The 15861-nt window shown below is 39.3% G+C and overlaps 1 protein-coding gene across 1 annotated transcript in view; it reads right to left on the bottom strand.

Annotated features, from left to right (window-relative positions):
• The window catches only part of LOC122550239 (cysteine-rich hydrophobic domain-containing protein 2), a 59701-nt gene extending 44778 nt beyond the window's left edge, over positions 1-14923 (bottom strand). The window contains exon 1 of the mRNA XM_043690998.1: positions 14674-14923. Coding sequence (XP_043546933.1) covers positions 14674-14819 — 146 coding nt within the window. The 5' untranslated portion in view covers positions 14820-14923. The remainder of the gene's footprint in view (positions 1-14673) is intronic.
• Between the last annotated feature and the right edge of the window lie 938 nt (positions 14924-15861).

Raw genomic sequence — 15861 nt, 5'->3', positions numbered from 1 at the left:
TACATGGCTTGGAGAGGGTGGACGCTAGGAAATTGTTTCCTTTAGGCGAGGAGACTAGGACCCGTGGACACAGCCTTAGAATTAGAGGGGGCAAATTTAGAACAGAAATGCGGAGACATTTCTTCAGCCAGAGAGTGGTGGGCTTGTGGAATTCATTGCCACAGAGTGCAGTGGAGGCTGGGACGCTAAATGTCTTCAAGGCAGAAATTGATAAATCTTGATGTCACAAGGAATTAAGGGCTACGGGGAGAATGCGGGTAAGTGAAGTTGAAATGCCCATCAGCCATGATTGGATGGTGGAGTGGACTCGATGGGCCGAATGGCCTGACTTCCGCTCCTATGTCTTATGGTCTTAAGATTATCTGGCAACATGAAGCATTAGAATCACAGAGGATGGTCAAATACATTTTAACAATCCCATAAAAACTTTAATCTACTTGCACTTAAATAGTATTATATGAACCAAGTAGTCAATGATGTGACTTGAATGCCACTACTTTTTGTTCATGTGGACATGCAATCAATTCCTTACTTGACCTCCACAATAAATATAGTATGTGTCCAAGATAATGCAATTTTCTTTCACAAAAATCTGCTTTGTGTACAATGTGTGTACTTGAACTCTCTTGCCTCTTTGGCTATTCCCCATTTAGATGTTGGAAGGTGACTTGTGGTATGTCGTAAGATGTATTTTGTTTAACCATGAAATCTTGGCAGGTCAATGTAGCATCTAAAAGGAACTGAATTAATGTTTGCTCTAACTTAGTTGGTTGTTTCAGTGATCACATATTTTTCTTTCTGAAATAGGTCAAAATATGCTTCCAAAGTAATGCAGAAGTTCTTTGATAGAAATAAACTTCAATATCTATAAAATATCTTTTCAGCATGGAACATTTGAAATTAAACACATCAGCAAAAACAGACTTAAGCAAAAGCAGCATAAAGATTGACAAAGATACAGGACATTATGACAGCAAACTCTAACATATAAATATGCTATTCTTCTGTATTATTGAAGGAAGACTTTAATAAGCGTATTTGTTGTTAATATCCAGAACTTTCAGCACAAAGCCAATAATTATGAATATTCAGACAAAAACAAGTTTGGCTTGGTCATGATATCTCTCCTCTCCAGTGTGGACAGCCTACCAAAGTTCACTTTCTAAACTTAGTATAAACGGTGGTCATTTGAGCAAGGTACTAAGGTGGTGCCAAATAATAATGGTAACAACTACTTCAGGTGATCAGAGAAGTTGTTATATTTAACTTTATTGAAGGGTTTCCTTCTTTTGTATGCTAGGTCTTTTGTCTAGGCGAGCCCCAATCCCTATGCTCCAGTGCCTACATTATTACAGTAAGTGACTTCCAAAGTACTTAATTCACTGTAAAGCATTCTTGAGCATCTCAAGGTCATGACGAATGTTAAACAAATGCAAATCTTCATCACTTTCTTTCACTACAGATATCGCTATAAACTTTTGACCAGAATAATTGAGAAGGATATTTCCATCAAAGATGCTTTATTTACTATAATTATTTTGAGCATCCACAGAAGATCGCATTCATCCAAGATGAGATTCATTTCTTCAGCCTTTTTGTTAAACTATATTATGTTAATTTATGTTGTAAAAGAAATAACAGCCAAAATTCCATAACAGTTGTGGTAATTTAAATATCCAAACCCTCAAATCGAAGAAATGTATTACTTATAAACTAAGTTACTCTACTGTGGTATTTTTGTACCCGAACCTTTTTAAAAACTCTGATTTAATAACTAAATCTATGAAACTTCCAAATCATTGAGTAAAGATTTACTAACTCCCTTAGTAAACAGTTCCTGCTACTTAAATTGTGTTTGGTTGGTAACCTAGGCTTGTTTGATTTTAATAAATGAGATCTGCATTCAAAAGTTCTCAGCGGTCATAGACATAAATAAACTTAAAAGCTTGGATAGATTTCAAACACAAAGAATGAACTGCTCTGTCTGACCTCACAGGCAACAAAACGAGACTTGAAACGATTGCATTGTTTTAAGTTTGGTACAACTGTAACCAACTGTTGTGCAAAATAAAACACCACGTTATTAGGTTTTCAGAGACAGCCACAAAATAAAATCAGATTTTAAAAAGAATTGTTTGCGTCAAAAGAAAAAGTATCCTTGTGACAATTAGACTGATAATACAATCCCTTTCTCTCTTCATATGTCTATTATTTAACTGAAGCCTACTGCTATACAAGAACAAATAATATTCCCATAGAAAATTTTAAACATCTCTGTTCATGTCACACTGTTCAACCCTCAATTGTGTTATTAGCAAAATACTTACCAGTTTTCTTTTTGGATATATTAATTAATTCAACATCAGTTCATTTTTTTGGAAGTTTCTTCCCAACATTCATGATCTAGGGCTTAGGGCATGGATGAGAGAAGAATTCTAAACTCAATTGTGGCTTGTCCCTTTTAACTTTTGTGCCAACAACATTGTTGCTCAAACCAAGTCTATGTGATCTAATCCCTGAACACTTTAAAGCCCTAAATAACGTCTTCTCTCAATCATTTCTTTCATTTAAATATTTAATTGCTTATAGCTTAAAGCCCAGGAGTCCCAGAATCAGTTTTAATATGACAGGTACAGTTGAAGATAGATAGTGCAATATTGGGTGGACACAAAGTTGCAACAACTTTTGAGTTTATATTTAAATGCCCTTGAGTAAGCACTCATCAGTTACTGATTAGCTACCTTAATACTTTTGTATTAGATGGCTGCTTAATTGGTGAATTGAAGTTTTACACAGCTTTGTTGTACCAAAGATTAAAAGGATGAAAGCTCATAGGTCAGAAATATAAAGTGTGAGAGAAAACAGTCTATAGTCCTCTTCTTCTTCTCAGTATCTACATTTTTGAAAGGTAAGCATTATTATCCTTTACAATAATATTAGTTTGGAAGGGTAAGGCTTAACTCCACAAAGGACAAATATCATTACACCTTTACTAGTCAGTAACATTGTTGTGTAATGAAACACTATGAGTATAATCTCGATCTGTATCCTCATGGTCTGACAGGTGTCCCAACATCAAGCCATAGATCAGTGGTTGAATGAAGTGTGGAGAGCAAGCCACGAGCAAAACTCAAAAAAGTGAGATGCCAACCTGTTGAAGCAACAAGACTTGCATGTACTCTAAAGGGTTGAAACAGCGATACAATAGACAGAGCTAAGTAATCCCACAAACAAGTGATCAGATCAGAGCTCTGCAGCCCTGCACAAATCTCAAATAGATGTGGTGAACAATAAAATACCTAAGCAGAGGAGAAGGTTCAATAAACACACCCATCGTCAATTATGAGAAAGCCAAACACATCTGTCTGAAATACTGGGATCCATTTTCAGCAGAGTTTAATGATCCATCTTGCATGCCATTTGAGGTACCCAGCATTAATGATGCCAGAATTCAGCTAATACAATTCACTCTAAATAATTTAAAAAAAACAGCAGAAGGCATTAGGCATAGCAAGGACTATTGTCTGTGATAACATTCTGGCAGTAGTACTGAAGACCTCCAGTCCACAACAAGGTCCTGTCAGTTATTTCAGTACAGTGAACAAATGTATAAAATTGCTCAGGTACATCTTGTCCACAAAGAACAAGACGGATGCAACCCAGTTATTTGCAATCTCTTTAATTAATGATCAAGAATAGATTAACGCGATTCATTGTATAGTTGACAAATATAATGCAGTACAAGACAGTAATAGCCTGCTCAACAATGATGAGTTTGGTTTCTGCCACGACCACTGTGCCCTGACCTTATTAAGCATTGATAAAAGCACCAAATTCAAGAGGGAAGGTGAAAGTGAGTATCCTTGACATCAAAGCACCTTCTGATCAAGTGTAGAATTAACAGCCCTAGCAAAATGAAGGCCCATGGCAATTAGGGGGAAACTCTAACGGTCGGATCATATCTAGCACAAGTTGGTTGTGGTTACTGGAACCCAAGCATCTCAATCCCAGTACCTCGATACAGGATTTCTCAGGCTGGTGTCCTGAGACTAACCACCTTCAATGAACATCCCAACGTCATGAAGTCAGAAGTCAGCGTGTTCACTGCCATTCAAATGCTTTCAGTACTGAAGAAGTCGTACCCTGTGCAACAAGACCAAACATTATTCAGGATTGGACTGACAAGTGGTGAGAAACATTCATACCACACAAGTGCCAGACAATGCCCTATTCTAACAGCAGAGAATCAGACCATCTCCCCATTTCATTCAATCGCATTACCATTACAGAATCCCTCACTATCAACATCCTTGGAGGCACCACAGACCTGAAATTGAACTGGCCATATAATAGTCACAGAGTCAGAACTGTGATTATAAGAGCAGATCAGAGACTGGAAGTTCTAAATTCCTCTAATTCCCTAAAGTTTGGCTATTGTCCTCAAGGCACAAGTCAGGAATTGACAGATTACTCTCTATACGCCAGGACTCATGCAGTGCCAAAAGCACACAAGCAGCTCCATATCTCAAAAGGAAATAAGTAGCTAGATGAACAGGCACCCTATCCATCACCTGAAGCAACAGCACAAAGTGCAGCAGTGTGCGCATTGTACAAGACAGACTGAAGCAACTCTTCCCTCCTTAGCAGCCTCTTTATTGTAGATTTGTAACCTACATCATCTGCAAAGATAAGGCCAGCAGATTCTTGGGAACACCACCTGCACAGTCCCTCCCAACCACAAAACATTTTAACTTGAAACTATGTTGCTGTACCATCACTGGGCCAAAACTTGGAACTTTTTTTCCCTAATACCATTGAGTGTACGTATTCAGGGTGAAATGCAGTACAGGTCTGTCTGCTATGACATACATTTCCTGTAACACGACTGATGAATTGGGGACTTTATTTGTAAAGTGCGAACTTTTAAAAAGTGTGTTGGCTGTAACACAATTACATTGCCAACAGTTTAAGCGCTGTTTCTAAAGCGAGATTTTTTTATAAAGCGGAGTTGCACAAGATTGCAACCAACACATTATAAAACTGACTATAGTTCATGCATCCTCTCATGAGAAATTAGGAACAGGCAACAAAAGCTGGCCATGCTAGCAACAAACTCATCCCACAAAATGAAATATTTTTAAAACTCCTAAGAATATTGTTCTGTTAACAAATTAATTGCTGTTAATTAAATCACGATTAGATAATGGGCTTTAGCTTTAATGTCATCAAATTCAACAGCACAAAGGAAATAATTTCCAGTGAAACTAGAAAAAAAAATGCATTCACAGCCTCTACAACACACAACATTGGCATTAGAAATAAAGGCCTTTATAGGAATAGTCCTTTCCTTTTTGGCAATGCTAGTTCATCTACACAGTAGTGACTTCCTGCCAGCAGTTATTACCGTGTTTTATAGTTGATGACAATAAGGTGAGACAGTTAAGCTTCAGAAATATTTTAAGGGTGTAAACTGCACTTCTAGAGTTTTTAAAACAACACTGCCAGGAATCTACCTCAATTTGGAATATTTCAATAAGGCATGTGTTTACAATCATTTCGCTTTACAATTTACATTCTTTGGTTTTACTTTCTGCATTTGTTCTTTTTCATTATTCTTCAATGATAAGACAATTTTCCAGTAAAACAGTGCAGATTAAACTCTTGATCACAAATTTAATTTTTCCGATCAAGATCCTTTGGAACTACATGAAGCATCATAATTAATGACCCTCACTATTAAAAATGCCATTTAACATATACTCATTTGATTTTATATTACAATGCACACAGTGACAGTTTGTAATGTTTAGAAGACGTACTGCAGCAATTCACCAAGGCTCCTTCAACAGCCTCTTGCAAACTTGCAACCTCTATCAAGAAGGGCAAAGGCCGTAGATTTAATGGGAATCACAGCACTTGAAAGTTTCCCCTCTAAGCCACTAAGGATCCTGTCTTGGACCAAGTATCACATTTCCTTCACTGTCACTGGGTCAAATTCCTGGAAGACTCTTTTTAACATTACTGTGATTGTTGCTGCCCCAAATGGGCTTAAATGGTTTTTTAAAAATAGTTCACCACCACCTCAAGGGCAATTAGGGTAGGGCAATAAATATTGGTCTTTGCCAACGAAATTTATATGAACAATTACAAAAAATGTAAAAATAGCTGTGAAATATTGAGCACAGTGAAAATAATTTAACCTTAAGGTATTGATGACAAAATGCTCAAGTTTTGTTAGAATCAGATCATCACTCCTATCCACTATTTTCCATTCTCCATTCACTAATATTCTTCAATATTATATTCTTTATTATATGCAGTCTCATGGATTGCATATAATAATTAAACACATATCCTGACTACAAAGAACTCACCATTCACCATTACACTTAATAAGTGAGATGTTACGGGGTTAATTTGTTCTGCAGACCTGCAAAATAAATTTATGTCCCAGGGGTAGGGTAGTATGTTTCTCTGTCTTGCAGAGAAACTGTAAAACATTTACATTGCCATCTCCTACTATTCAGAGTAAATTTGTGTTATCATCTCCTATTCAGAATCAATAAGAACATTACAGTTAAAACTTTAATTACGCCCTGCAGTCAAAAAAATGATTTACACCAGATCTTGCCATTAAGGAATGATCTGAATTACATTATTTCTGGAAATGGTCAAGTCACTGCATTGTGTCTTAAGTGGTATGCGGCTATGGGGGGGGGGGGGGGGGGGGAGAAAGAGAGTGGCTGAGGTTATTTTGAGGGCATTGCAAAGCCGTGTTGAGGGTTCCTCCAAAGCTTGTACTTGATTAATAAATTTTGGCTGTTCACCAAAGTTGGCATATTGCAGTTGCATCAAGTGTGTAAGAATCTCAAGAATATGAACCTAAGATAAGCAGGTCACAATATGTTAAAACAACTTGCACACAAAATAGCAGTTACAAGGCAATTATCTTATCTACGGTTTGACAGACAAAGCTAAACCAATTTGCAATTTATACAGTATATATCATAGTCACTGGACATCTCAAAATGTTTTACAACAAAAGAAGTACTTGAAGTGTAGTCATTATTGTGATGTGAAACTGAAAAAATGAATTTCAGCTAGCACTTGCATGGTATCATTTCTGTCTTACGGTCATCAATAAATGTTTTGACAAACAATGGATTATCTTGAAGCATAAATCATTGCCATGGAGCCAAAACACAGCCAATTTGAAGACAATCAGATGCCACAAATCATAAATATGGCAAGTGACTTGGTTGGGATACAACCTCTTCATCGAATAGTGCATTGAACATTTGTGTCAACCTAAGCAGGAAGACCATAATTCAACAATTCATTCTAAAGATAACACCTCTGACAATGTAGCACCCTCTCAATACAGCATTGAAGTCGCTGGCTGGATTCTGCAGTTGTTGCTCTTTATATAAAAAAGATTTTCAGGCACGGGATGGCGCAAGTCTGTGGCAAGTGTGACCTTCTGACCCAGAGATTGGAACACTTTCTTATGTTAGTCAGCAAAGCAACAACCAAGAAAAATAAAAGCTTAACCAACTGCAGAGTGGGAAAATGATTGCCACACAACACAATCACAACTGTGGCTAATTAGAAAATCTAGCTGTTTGGTGTTGGCCTAACAATGCTAAAACAAGAATGCAATGATGAACTGATTAAAATTTTGCAGGGCATAATCACTGAAGCTTACTGTCCGATTAAGCAAAAACATCCAATTAATGAAATATATAAAAACACGTTTGAACAGGTTAGTTAAAAATAACTTATTGTCAGATGTCTTGGTGGTTGAGCTGTTAAGGCATTGGATCACAATCCATTTTGCACTGCAAGTATGGGTTTGAAACCAACTCCCAGCAATGTGCCATGGATTATTCACTATTTGAATCTTGCAGCACAGTGAACTGGGCTAGAAGATCTGGAGGTATTTCATAATTTGTCTGAACAGCAGCAGCATGGTGGCTCAGTGGTTAGCTGCCTCACAGCACCAGGGATCCAAGCTCAATCCCAGCCTCAGGGAACTGCAAATGTGGAATTTGCACGTTCTCCCAGTGTCTGCATGGGTTTCCTCTGGGTGCTCTGGTTTCCTCCCACAATCCAAAGATGTGCAGATTAGGTGAATTGACCATGCTAAATTGCCCATAGTATTCAGAGATGTCTAGGTTCAGTGCATTAGTCAGGTGTAAATACAGGGTAGAGGAATAGGTGTGAATGGGTTACTCTTTGGAGGGCCAATGTGGACTTGTTGGGCCGAAAGCCTTGTTGCCACACTGTAGATATTCTAATACAGGAGGCAAGATTAGTAAGTAAATTGGGAATGACACCAAAATTGGCGGTACAGTGGACAGCGAAGGAGGCTAAGAGTACAACAGGATCTTGATCAACTGTGCCAGTAGGCCTATGAATGGCAGATAGAGTTTAATTCAGATAAATGTAATGTGTTGCATTTTGGTAAGATAAACCAGGGCAGATCTTACATAATTAATGGTAGGGCCCAGGAAATTGTTGTTGAACAGACAGACATAGGGATGCAGATACTTGGTTCCTTGAAAGTGGTATCACAGATATTCAGAGTGGTAAAGTCAGCATTTGGCATGCTTGCTTTCATCGGTCAGAGGATTGAGTACAGGAGTTGGGCTGTCATCTTATAGCTGTACAAGACATTGGTGGGGCCACATTTGGAGTAGTGCACACAATCCTGGTATCCCTGCTACAGGAAGGATATTAATAAATTAGAAAGGGTGCAAAAAAGATTTACAAGAATGCTACTGTGACTAGATGGTTTCAGTTATAAGGAGAGGATGGAACTTTTCTTCCCTGGAGTGTTGGGGCTAAGGTGACCTTATGAAGATTTATTAAATCATGAGGGGCACGGATAGGATGAATATCCAAGGTCATTTCCCCCAAGTCAAGGGGAATCAAGAACTACAAGGTATAGGTTTAAGGAGAGAGGGGAAAGATTTAAAAGGGACTTAGAGGAGGAACTTCTTCGACGGAGAGTGATGTGTATATCGAATGAGCTGTCAGAGGAAGTGGTGGAGCGAGTACAAAAACAACATTTAAAAGATATTTGGAAGGTACATAGATAGAAAAGGTTTAGAGTGATACGGGCCAAACACTGGAAAATGGGACTAGTTCAGTTTAGGAAATTTGGTTCAACGTGGATGAGTTAGGCCAAACAGCCGGTTTCTGCACTGTATGGCTCTATAATTACTTCAAATGAGTAACAAAGCTAAGTCATTGATGAAGAGTGTGTGAAAATGCTTAAACTACTTGAAACTCAATATTCATTGAAGAGGTTGAGGAAGAACATCATACAGGGATTTGGAAACAACAATAAGGATACTTGGAAAGCAATTCTGATAGGGGAGCAGTCAGATGTTTGTGCAACGGCAAGCATGATGCCAAGATGGTATATTATCTCCCTTGATGTCAGAATGCAGCATGTCACTCAGCAGCTGCTCAAAATGCTGGCAGTTAGGGGAAGGCAGAACAACTAGGGGTTGTAGTAAATATTAGTACTGACAGCATGGGTAGACAGGAGAAGATACTATAGGTAGATTTTAAGAAGCTAGATAACAGTCTTAAGAGCCAGCATCTGATAGGTAATAATCTACTCCACAGATCAGTCCCAGCACTACACTCCTGAGAGTATAGAAATAGAATAGCACCAATGAATGCATGGATGTAGACATGACACAGGAGAGAGGGTTTTTGACTTCTGGGGCAAGTGATATCGGTACTGGTCAGGCAGGCTGCACTTTAATATGGCATGACCCAATATCCTCATGTTTGTAAGTGCTGAGAGAGAGGGTTTAAAATAGTTTGTTGGAGGAATGGAAACCAGACAGTTAATAGATAAACATAGCATTGGAAGTTGCAGGCAACATCAGATTAATAAATGGTATGGCATCATGTAGAATAAAATTAAGAGAAAATAAAGAAAGATCCAATTTAAGTTTACAATGAATGCCAATAAACATGCTAGCCACAGTAAATATGGTGCTATTTGATAGGAGTCACACTAGCTTGAGAATATGAAGCTTTGCGACAACAGGATCTTGGCTCAGAAAAGAGCCAAGTTGCATACTAAGCATTAATGGACACAAGTTGTTTAGAAAGATAGGAATGATTAGGAAGGAATGAAAGGGGAAAAGATGACAGCATTTAGAGCTCAGATGTCCTGGAGGACTCAAGGACATACTTGGTTTTAATTAAGAAACAACAGACAACAATGACTGAGAAAGGTAGAGGAACAAATTTGCAGGGAAATAACAGAGAACTGAAAGGGTATTGCAATACTGGAGTTACAATTCTCTACTTGCAATCTAGAGCTCTCAGCTAGTTATCTAAAGACATGCAGATAATCCACAGCAGCTAGAAAATTCAGATTGAATAAACAAATTACAAAGCTAGCCACAACAAGGACTATGAAACTACTAGAATATCATTAAATTCTATGTGATTTGCTTTGGCTTTTCAGGGAGAGAAATCTGCCCGAAGTGATTCCAGATCCATAGCACTTTGGCCGACACTTAACTGCCCTCTGTAGCTTAGCTTGCTACTTCCTTACATTCAAGACAATGACAGTTTACCTTCACCTTCTCAAGGGCATTTGGGAAGGACACTAAATGCTGGCTTTGCCAGTGAATGCCCACCTTATACATAAAATAATATAGAACAATGATACATTGAGGAAACAAATAATCCCAGACCTGTCATCAAGCAATTTCAAAAGGTAAGGAGAATAGTATCAGATCCATATGTGACGAGCAAACATGCATTAAAGCCAGCGCCTTCACCCATCCCCGCAACAGAAACTTGACGTATTATAGTTGCAGCTGAAAAATGTGTTGCTGGAAAAGTGCAGCAGGTCAGGCAGCATCAAAGGAGCAGAAGAATCGACGTTTCGGGCATAAGCCCTTCTTCAGCTCTGATCTCCAGCATCTGCAGTCCTCACTTTCTCCTAGTATTATAGTTGCAATCAGATCTGCAAATCAAGATTTGGTCTAATCATAGAATCCCTACAGTATGGAAGCAGGCCACAGCACCCCTCTGAGGAGCATCCACCTAGACCCACTCCCCTAACCTATCTCTGTAACCCTGCATTGTCATGGTTATTCTACCCAGCCTGCATGTTGCTGAACATTATGGACTGTGGGAGGAAACCAGAGCACCTGGAGAAAATCCACATGGGGAAAATGTGCAGACTTCACACAGACAGTCACCTATGGTTGGAATCAAATCTGGTTCCCTGGCGCTATGAGGCAGCAGTGCTAACCACTGAGGCACCATGCCACCCACATCGCATGAAATACCAACTGATCATCTTTCTGAACAGTCATAGAGTGTTACTGTCATACAGCATAGAAACAGACTCTTTAGTCCAACCAGTCCATGCCGAACATAATCCTAAACTAAAATAGTTCCACCTGCATGCACTTGGTCCCCACCCCTCCAAACAATTCTTGTTCACAGACTAGTCCAAGTATCTTTTAAATGCTGTAACTGCAAAAATCTTATACTACTGAACTGTAATAGCTATATTAAATCTAGAAGCAAGCTTGCAATCTCAGGAGCAGCTACAGGATTCATACTACTCTCAGTCCCCCATTTGTTTTTCACTCTAAGTTAATCGAGAATCCAGAGTTATCATAATGAAAGGCTTTAATTAGTTTGTTATAGATGAATAACTGTCTAAAGCACATTGAGAGTCAGAAGATTCTGAAACACGTTTCAGAGAATCTACTTGGCCAATATATTTCCAGTCCAACAAGGAATTGTGCAATGCTGGATGGGAGTCAATTCACCCTAACATGGAACTATATTTCCATTCCTTCACTGTCACTTGGTCTAAAATCCTGGAACTCCTTTCCTAATAGTACTGCGAATGTAACTAAACTAATGAACTGCAATATTCAAAAGGAGCAGTAAGTAGGTCTGTAGTAAATGTTGGCCTCACAAGCAATGCACACATCCAAGAGCATTTCTTTTTAAAACTTCAAGAAAATCGATTGAGCTTTTTTGATGACAGTAAACTAGTTGATGTGGTCTGTACAGTCTTCTAAAAGGCATTTGATAAAGTACTACACAATTGGTTTGGCCGAGCAGTTGGAACTGACGGAATAAAAGACAGTAATAGTATGGATGTGAAATTGGCCAAATAACAGAAAACAGAGGAAAATGATGTTTTTTGGACTGGGAATTGCAAGTGTCAGTACAAGAATGACTGCTTGGTTTAGCATATATCAATGACCTAACAGGATACAGGGTATCAAAATTTACAAGTGACAAAACCTAGAAGAGAACTGTGAGGAGGAAGCAGACACAGATAGGCTGGGGGGAATTAGTAGACATAGCATAGAGAACATTTAAATTAGAACAGTGTGAAGTAATGCTTTTGGAACAGAAGAACAAAGAGAAGCAATATAAATTAAAGCATGTCATCCTTTGCAAAAACAAAGAAATGGAGAGATATGAACACATCATTGATGCTGGCTCGACAGGTTGAGAAAATGGTTATAAACTAAAGCATTCTGGATCCTGGGCTTTATAAACACAGGCACCAGGTATAAAAACAGGTTTATTTATTAAGTGGTAAATCTTTCAACAAGAATATGGAATCCAATCTGCACTGCACTTTTGGAAGGATATGAAAGCTTTAAAAAGGGTGCAGAAAAAATAGGAATGGCTCCAGAATTGAGGAATTTCAGATTGGAGAAATTGGGTTTATTCTCATTCAAGAACCTTGGAAGGGTATTCAATAAGGGTGTTCAAAACGCCAACAGTCTGGGCAGAATAAAGAAAAGTTGTTCTCTAATTAAAAGATTGAGAATAACAGGACAGATTTTTAGTGTGAATAGCAAAGGTAGCAAAACTAATTTGAAGAAAATCTTTTTTTTAATTCAGACAGTATCTATAAACTGCAATGAGTCTGGAGGCATACTCAGTCATAGCCTTCCAAAATATTCTTCTTGGACACATTTCAAAGTGAACATTTTTTTTGAGTTTTTTATAAGAGGTAGAGTTAGTAAGTTTGCAGATGATACCAAAATTGGAGGTGTAGTGGACAGCAAAGAGGGTTACCTCAGATTACAATAGGATCTTGACCAGATGGGCCAATGCACAGAGAAGTGAAAGGTGGAGTTTAATTCAGATAAATGCGAGGTGCTGCATTTTGGGAAAGCAAATCTTAGCAGGACGTATACACTTCATGATAAGGTCCATGGGAGTGTTGCTGAACAAAGAGTGCAGGTTCATACCTCCTCGAAAGTGGAGTTGCAGGTAGATAGGATAGTGAAGAAGGCATTTGGTATGCTTTGTTTTATTGGTCAGAGTATTGACTGTAGGAATTGGGAGGTCATGTTGCGGCTGTACAGGACATTGGAATATTGCATGCAATTCTGGTTTCCTTCCTATCAGAAAGATGTTGTGAAACTTGAAAGGGTTCAGAAAAGATTTACAAGGATGTTGCCAGGATTGGAGAATTTGAGCTATAGGGAGAAGCTGAACAGGCTGGGCTGTTTTCCCTGGAGCGTCGGAAGCTGAGGGGTGATCTCAGAGGTTTACAAAATTATGAAGGGCATGGATAGAGTAAATAGACAAAGTCTTTTCCCTGGGGTTGGGGAGTCCAGAACTAGAGGGAATAAGTATTGGGTGAGAGGGGAAAGATATGAAAGAGACATAAGGGGCAACTTTTTCACACAGAGAGTGGTACGTGTATGGAATGAGCTGCCAGAGGAAGTGAAGGCTGGTACAATTGCAACATTTAAGAGGCTTTTGGATGGGTATATGAATAGGAGGGGTTTGGAGGCATATGGGCCAGGTGTTGGCAGGTGGGACTAGATTGGGTTGGGATATCTGGTCGGCATGGACAGGTTAGACCGAAGGGTCTGTTTCCATGCTGTACATCTCTATGACTCTAAATTCACTAGGCTACAGGGAAAGGGCAGGGGAGTAGGATATGTTTTGTTCTTAGCCATTTTAAGATTCTAAAAACATGCAGGACTTCATATAAGCAGACACTGCAAATGAGGCACTAAAATTTGCTGAAATGTCTATGCTTCTCCCATATCTGAAGATAATATATATCCAATACAATGTTACCTTTATGCACATTATGATAATATCCATAAATGATTACTTTACAGTGAGTAACACTTCGTAAGAATACACAGGACATAAATCAAAACGAAACCAAAAAGGAAACATGCAAAGAGCACAACACCATGATCCACTACAACCTGGTAAGGAATCTACATCTTTACTCAGCTGTCCCACACAGGTCCAAGAGGTGAGATGCATTACACTGAACATCACTTTAAAGGGCGTTTTTCTCTTTCTTTCTTCATTTATTTTAAATGGTGCTGATCTACTGTTCCCATCATCTGCAGATCAGTGTAAAAAAAATCCTCTGCTCGCAGCTGACTTTAACGGAGTCAGACTGCTAATCACAACGAGGCAAAATCGGATTGACTAGCAACAAAAATTTATCCGGGCGAGGGACCGGAAAACATGTCAGTCATCCCGAGCGGTCAGTCACTGTCACTGCCCGTCAACAGTGTCACCCGGCCACAGGAGCTAAACCATCCCCCCCCCTTTGCCGCTCCCTCCCGTCGCTCTCCGCTTTATCCCCCGCCGCGATTGTTCGGTCGTTCTTACACAGTGACGTGTCCCGATCCCCGCACCACCACCGGGTCGGGTACGTATTTCAGAAGCTGCTCCTCCAGCGCTCGCTCCTCGTCTTCCTCTTCTTCATAGATCGCATCAAAATCCGCCATGATCATCCCGGAGGCCGCAAGCTCCATAGAGACACCGCGCGCTGGCCAGCGGCCCGCCCTCAAACCTCGCGAGAGCTCCCCACTTCCTCGCCGCCTGGGAAGTGACGTAAACGTCGCGCGGCCAGTCTCCTAAGAAACGTTTCAGCGGCTTGTTACATTTCTGAGAGTGACAGCTTGGTCCCTGTCTAGGCCACAGCACTGACCATCAGCCAGCTTGCAGCCCCATCGCGATTGCACCTATCTGTTCCAGTCCTCCTGGACCATTGCTGTGGTGCTTTAAGTGCCAGTCTAAATACTTATTCAATGGTGTGAGAGTTTCCGTCTCTACCATCCTGTCAGGTAGTGAGTTAGAGATAATGGAAAAATATCTTCATTAAATCCTAGTTAAACCTCCTGCTCTTAATCTTAAATCTTGCAAACAGCAAGGGACCGAGCACCGAACCCTGCTTACGCCATTGGACGCAAGTTTTCAGTCATAAAAACAACTTTAGACCATAATCCTCTGCCTCCTGATGCTTACGCAGTTTTGAATCCAATTTGTCAATTGACCTAGACCACGGGCTCTTACATTCTTAAACAATCTCCAAGTATGACCTTGCCAAAAGCCTTATTGAAGTCGATGCAGACTACCTTCAGTGCACTACCTCATCCATATATCTAGTAATTTCACCAAAAAGTTCAATCAAACCTGTCAAGATAATCTCCCTTGACAAAGCCATACTGACTATTTCTGATTAATCTTGTCTGTCCATGTGGAGCTTAATTGTATATTAAATTTTTTTACCAATATTTTCTCTACCACTGATGTTGGAAAATTTGGAAATATTAATACAAATCTCATTACATAAAATACAAATACTTTATTATTTCTATGCTTATTTAACCTACAATTGCCATAATTTAGTGCCAAACATTGCAAGTTCACTCTTTCAGTAACATTTAGTATTCTGGTATAAATTCAACAAACATCTTCATTTTTCGGGTGATAGGGGTGCCACTGGCTGGAGCAATTTTATTGCCCATCCCTAATTACCCTTGAGAGGTGGTACTAAACTCTTTCTTGAGCCAA

This window comes from Chiloscyllium plagiosum, chromosome 1, assembly GCF_004010195.1.
Source record: "Chiloscyllium plagiosum isolate BGI_BamShark_2017 chromosome 1, ASM401019v2, whole genome shotgun sequence".
Taxonomy (NCBI): Eukaryota; Metazoa; Chordata; class Chondrichthyes; order Orectolobiformes; family Hemiscylliidae; genus Chiloscyllium; species Chiloscyllium plagiosum.
Note: the sequence above shows the minus strand (reverse complement) of the source record. Positions and strands in the feature narration are given on the sequence as shown.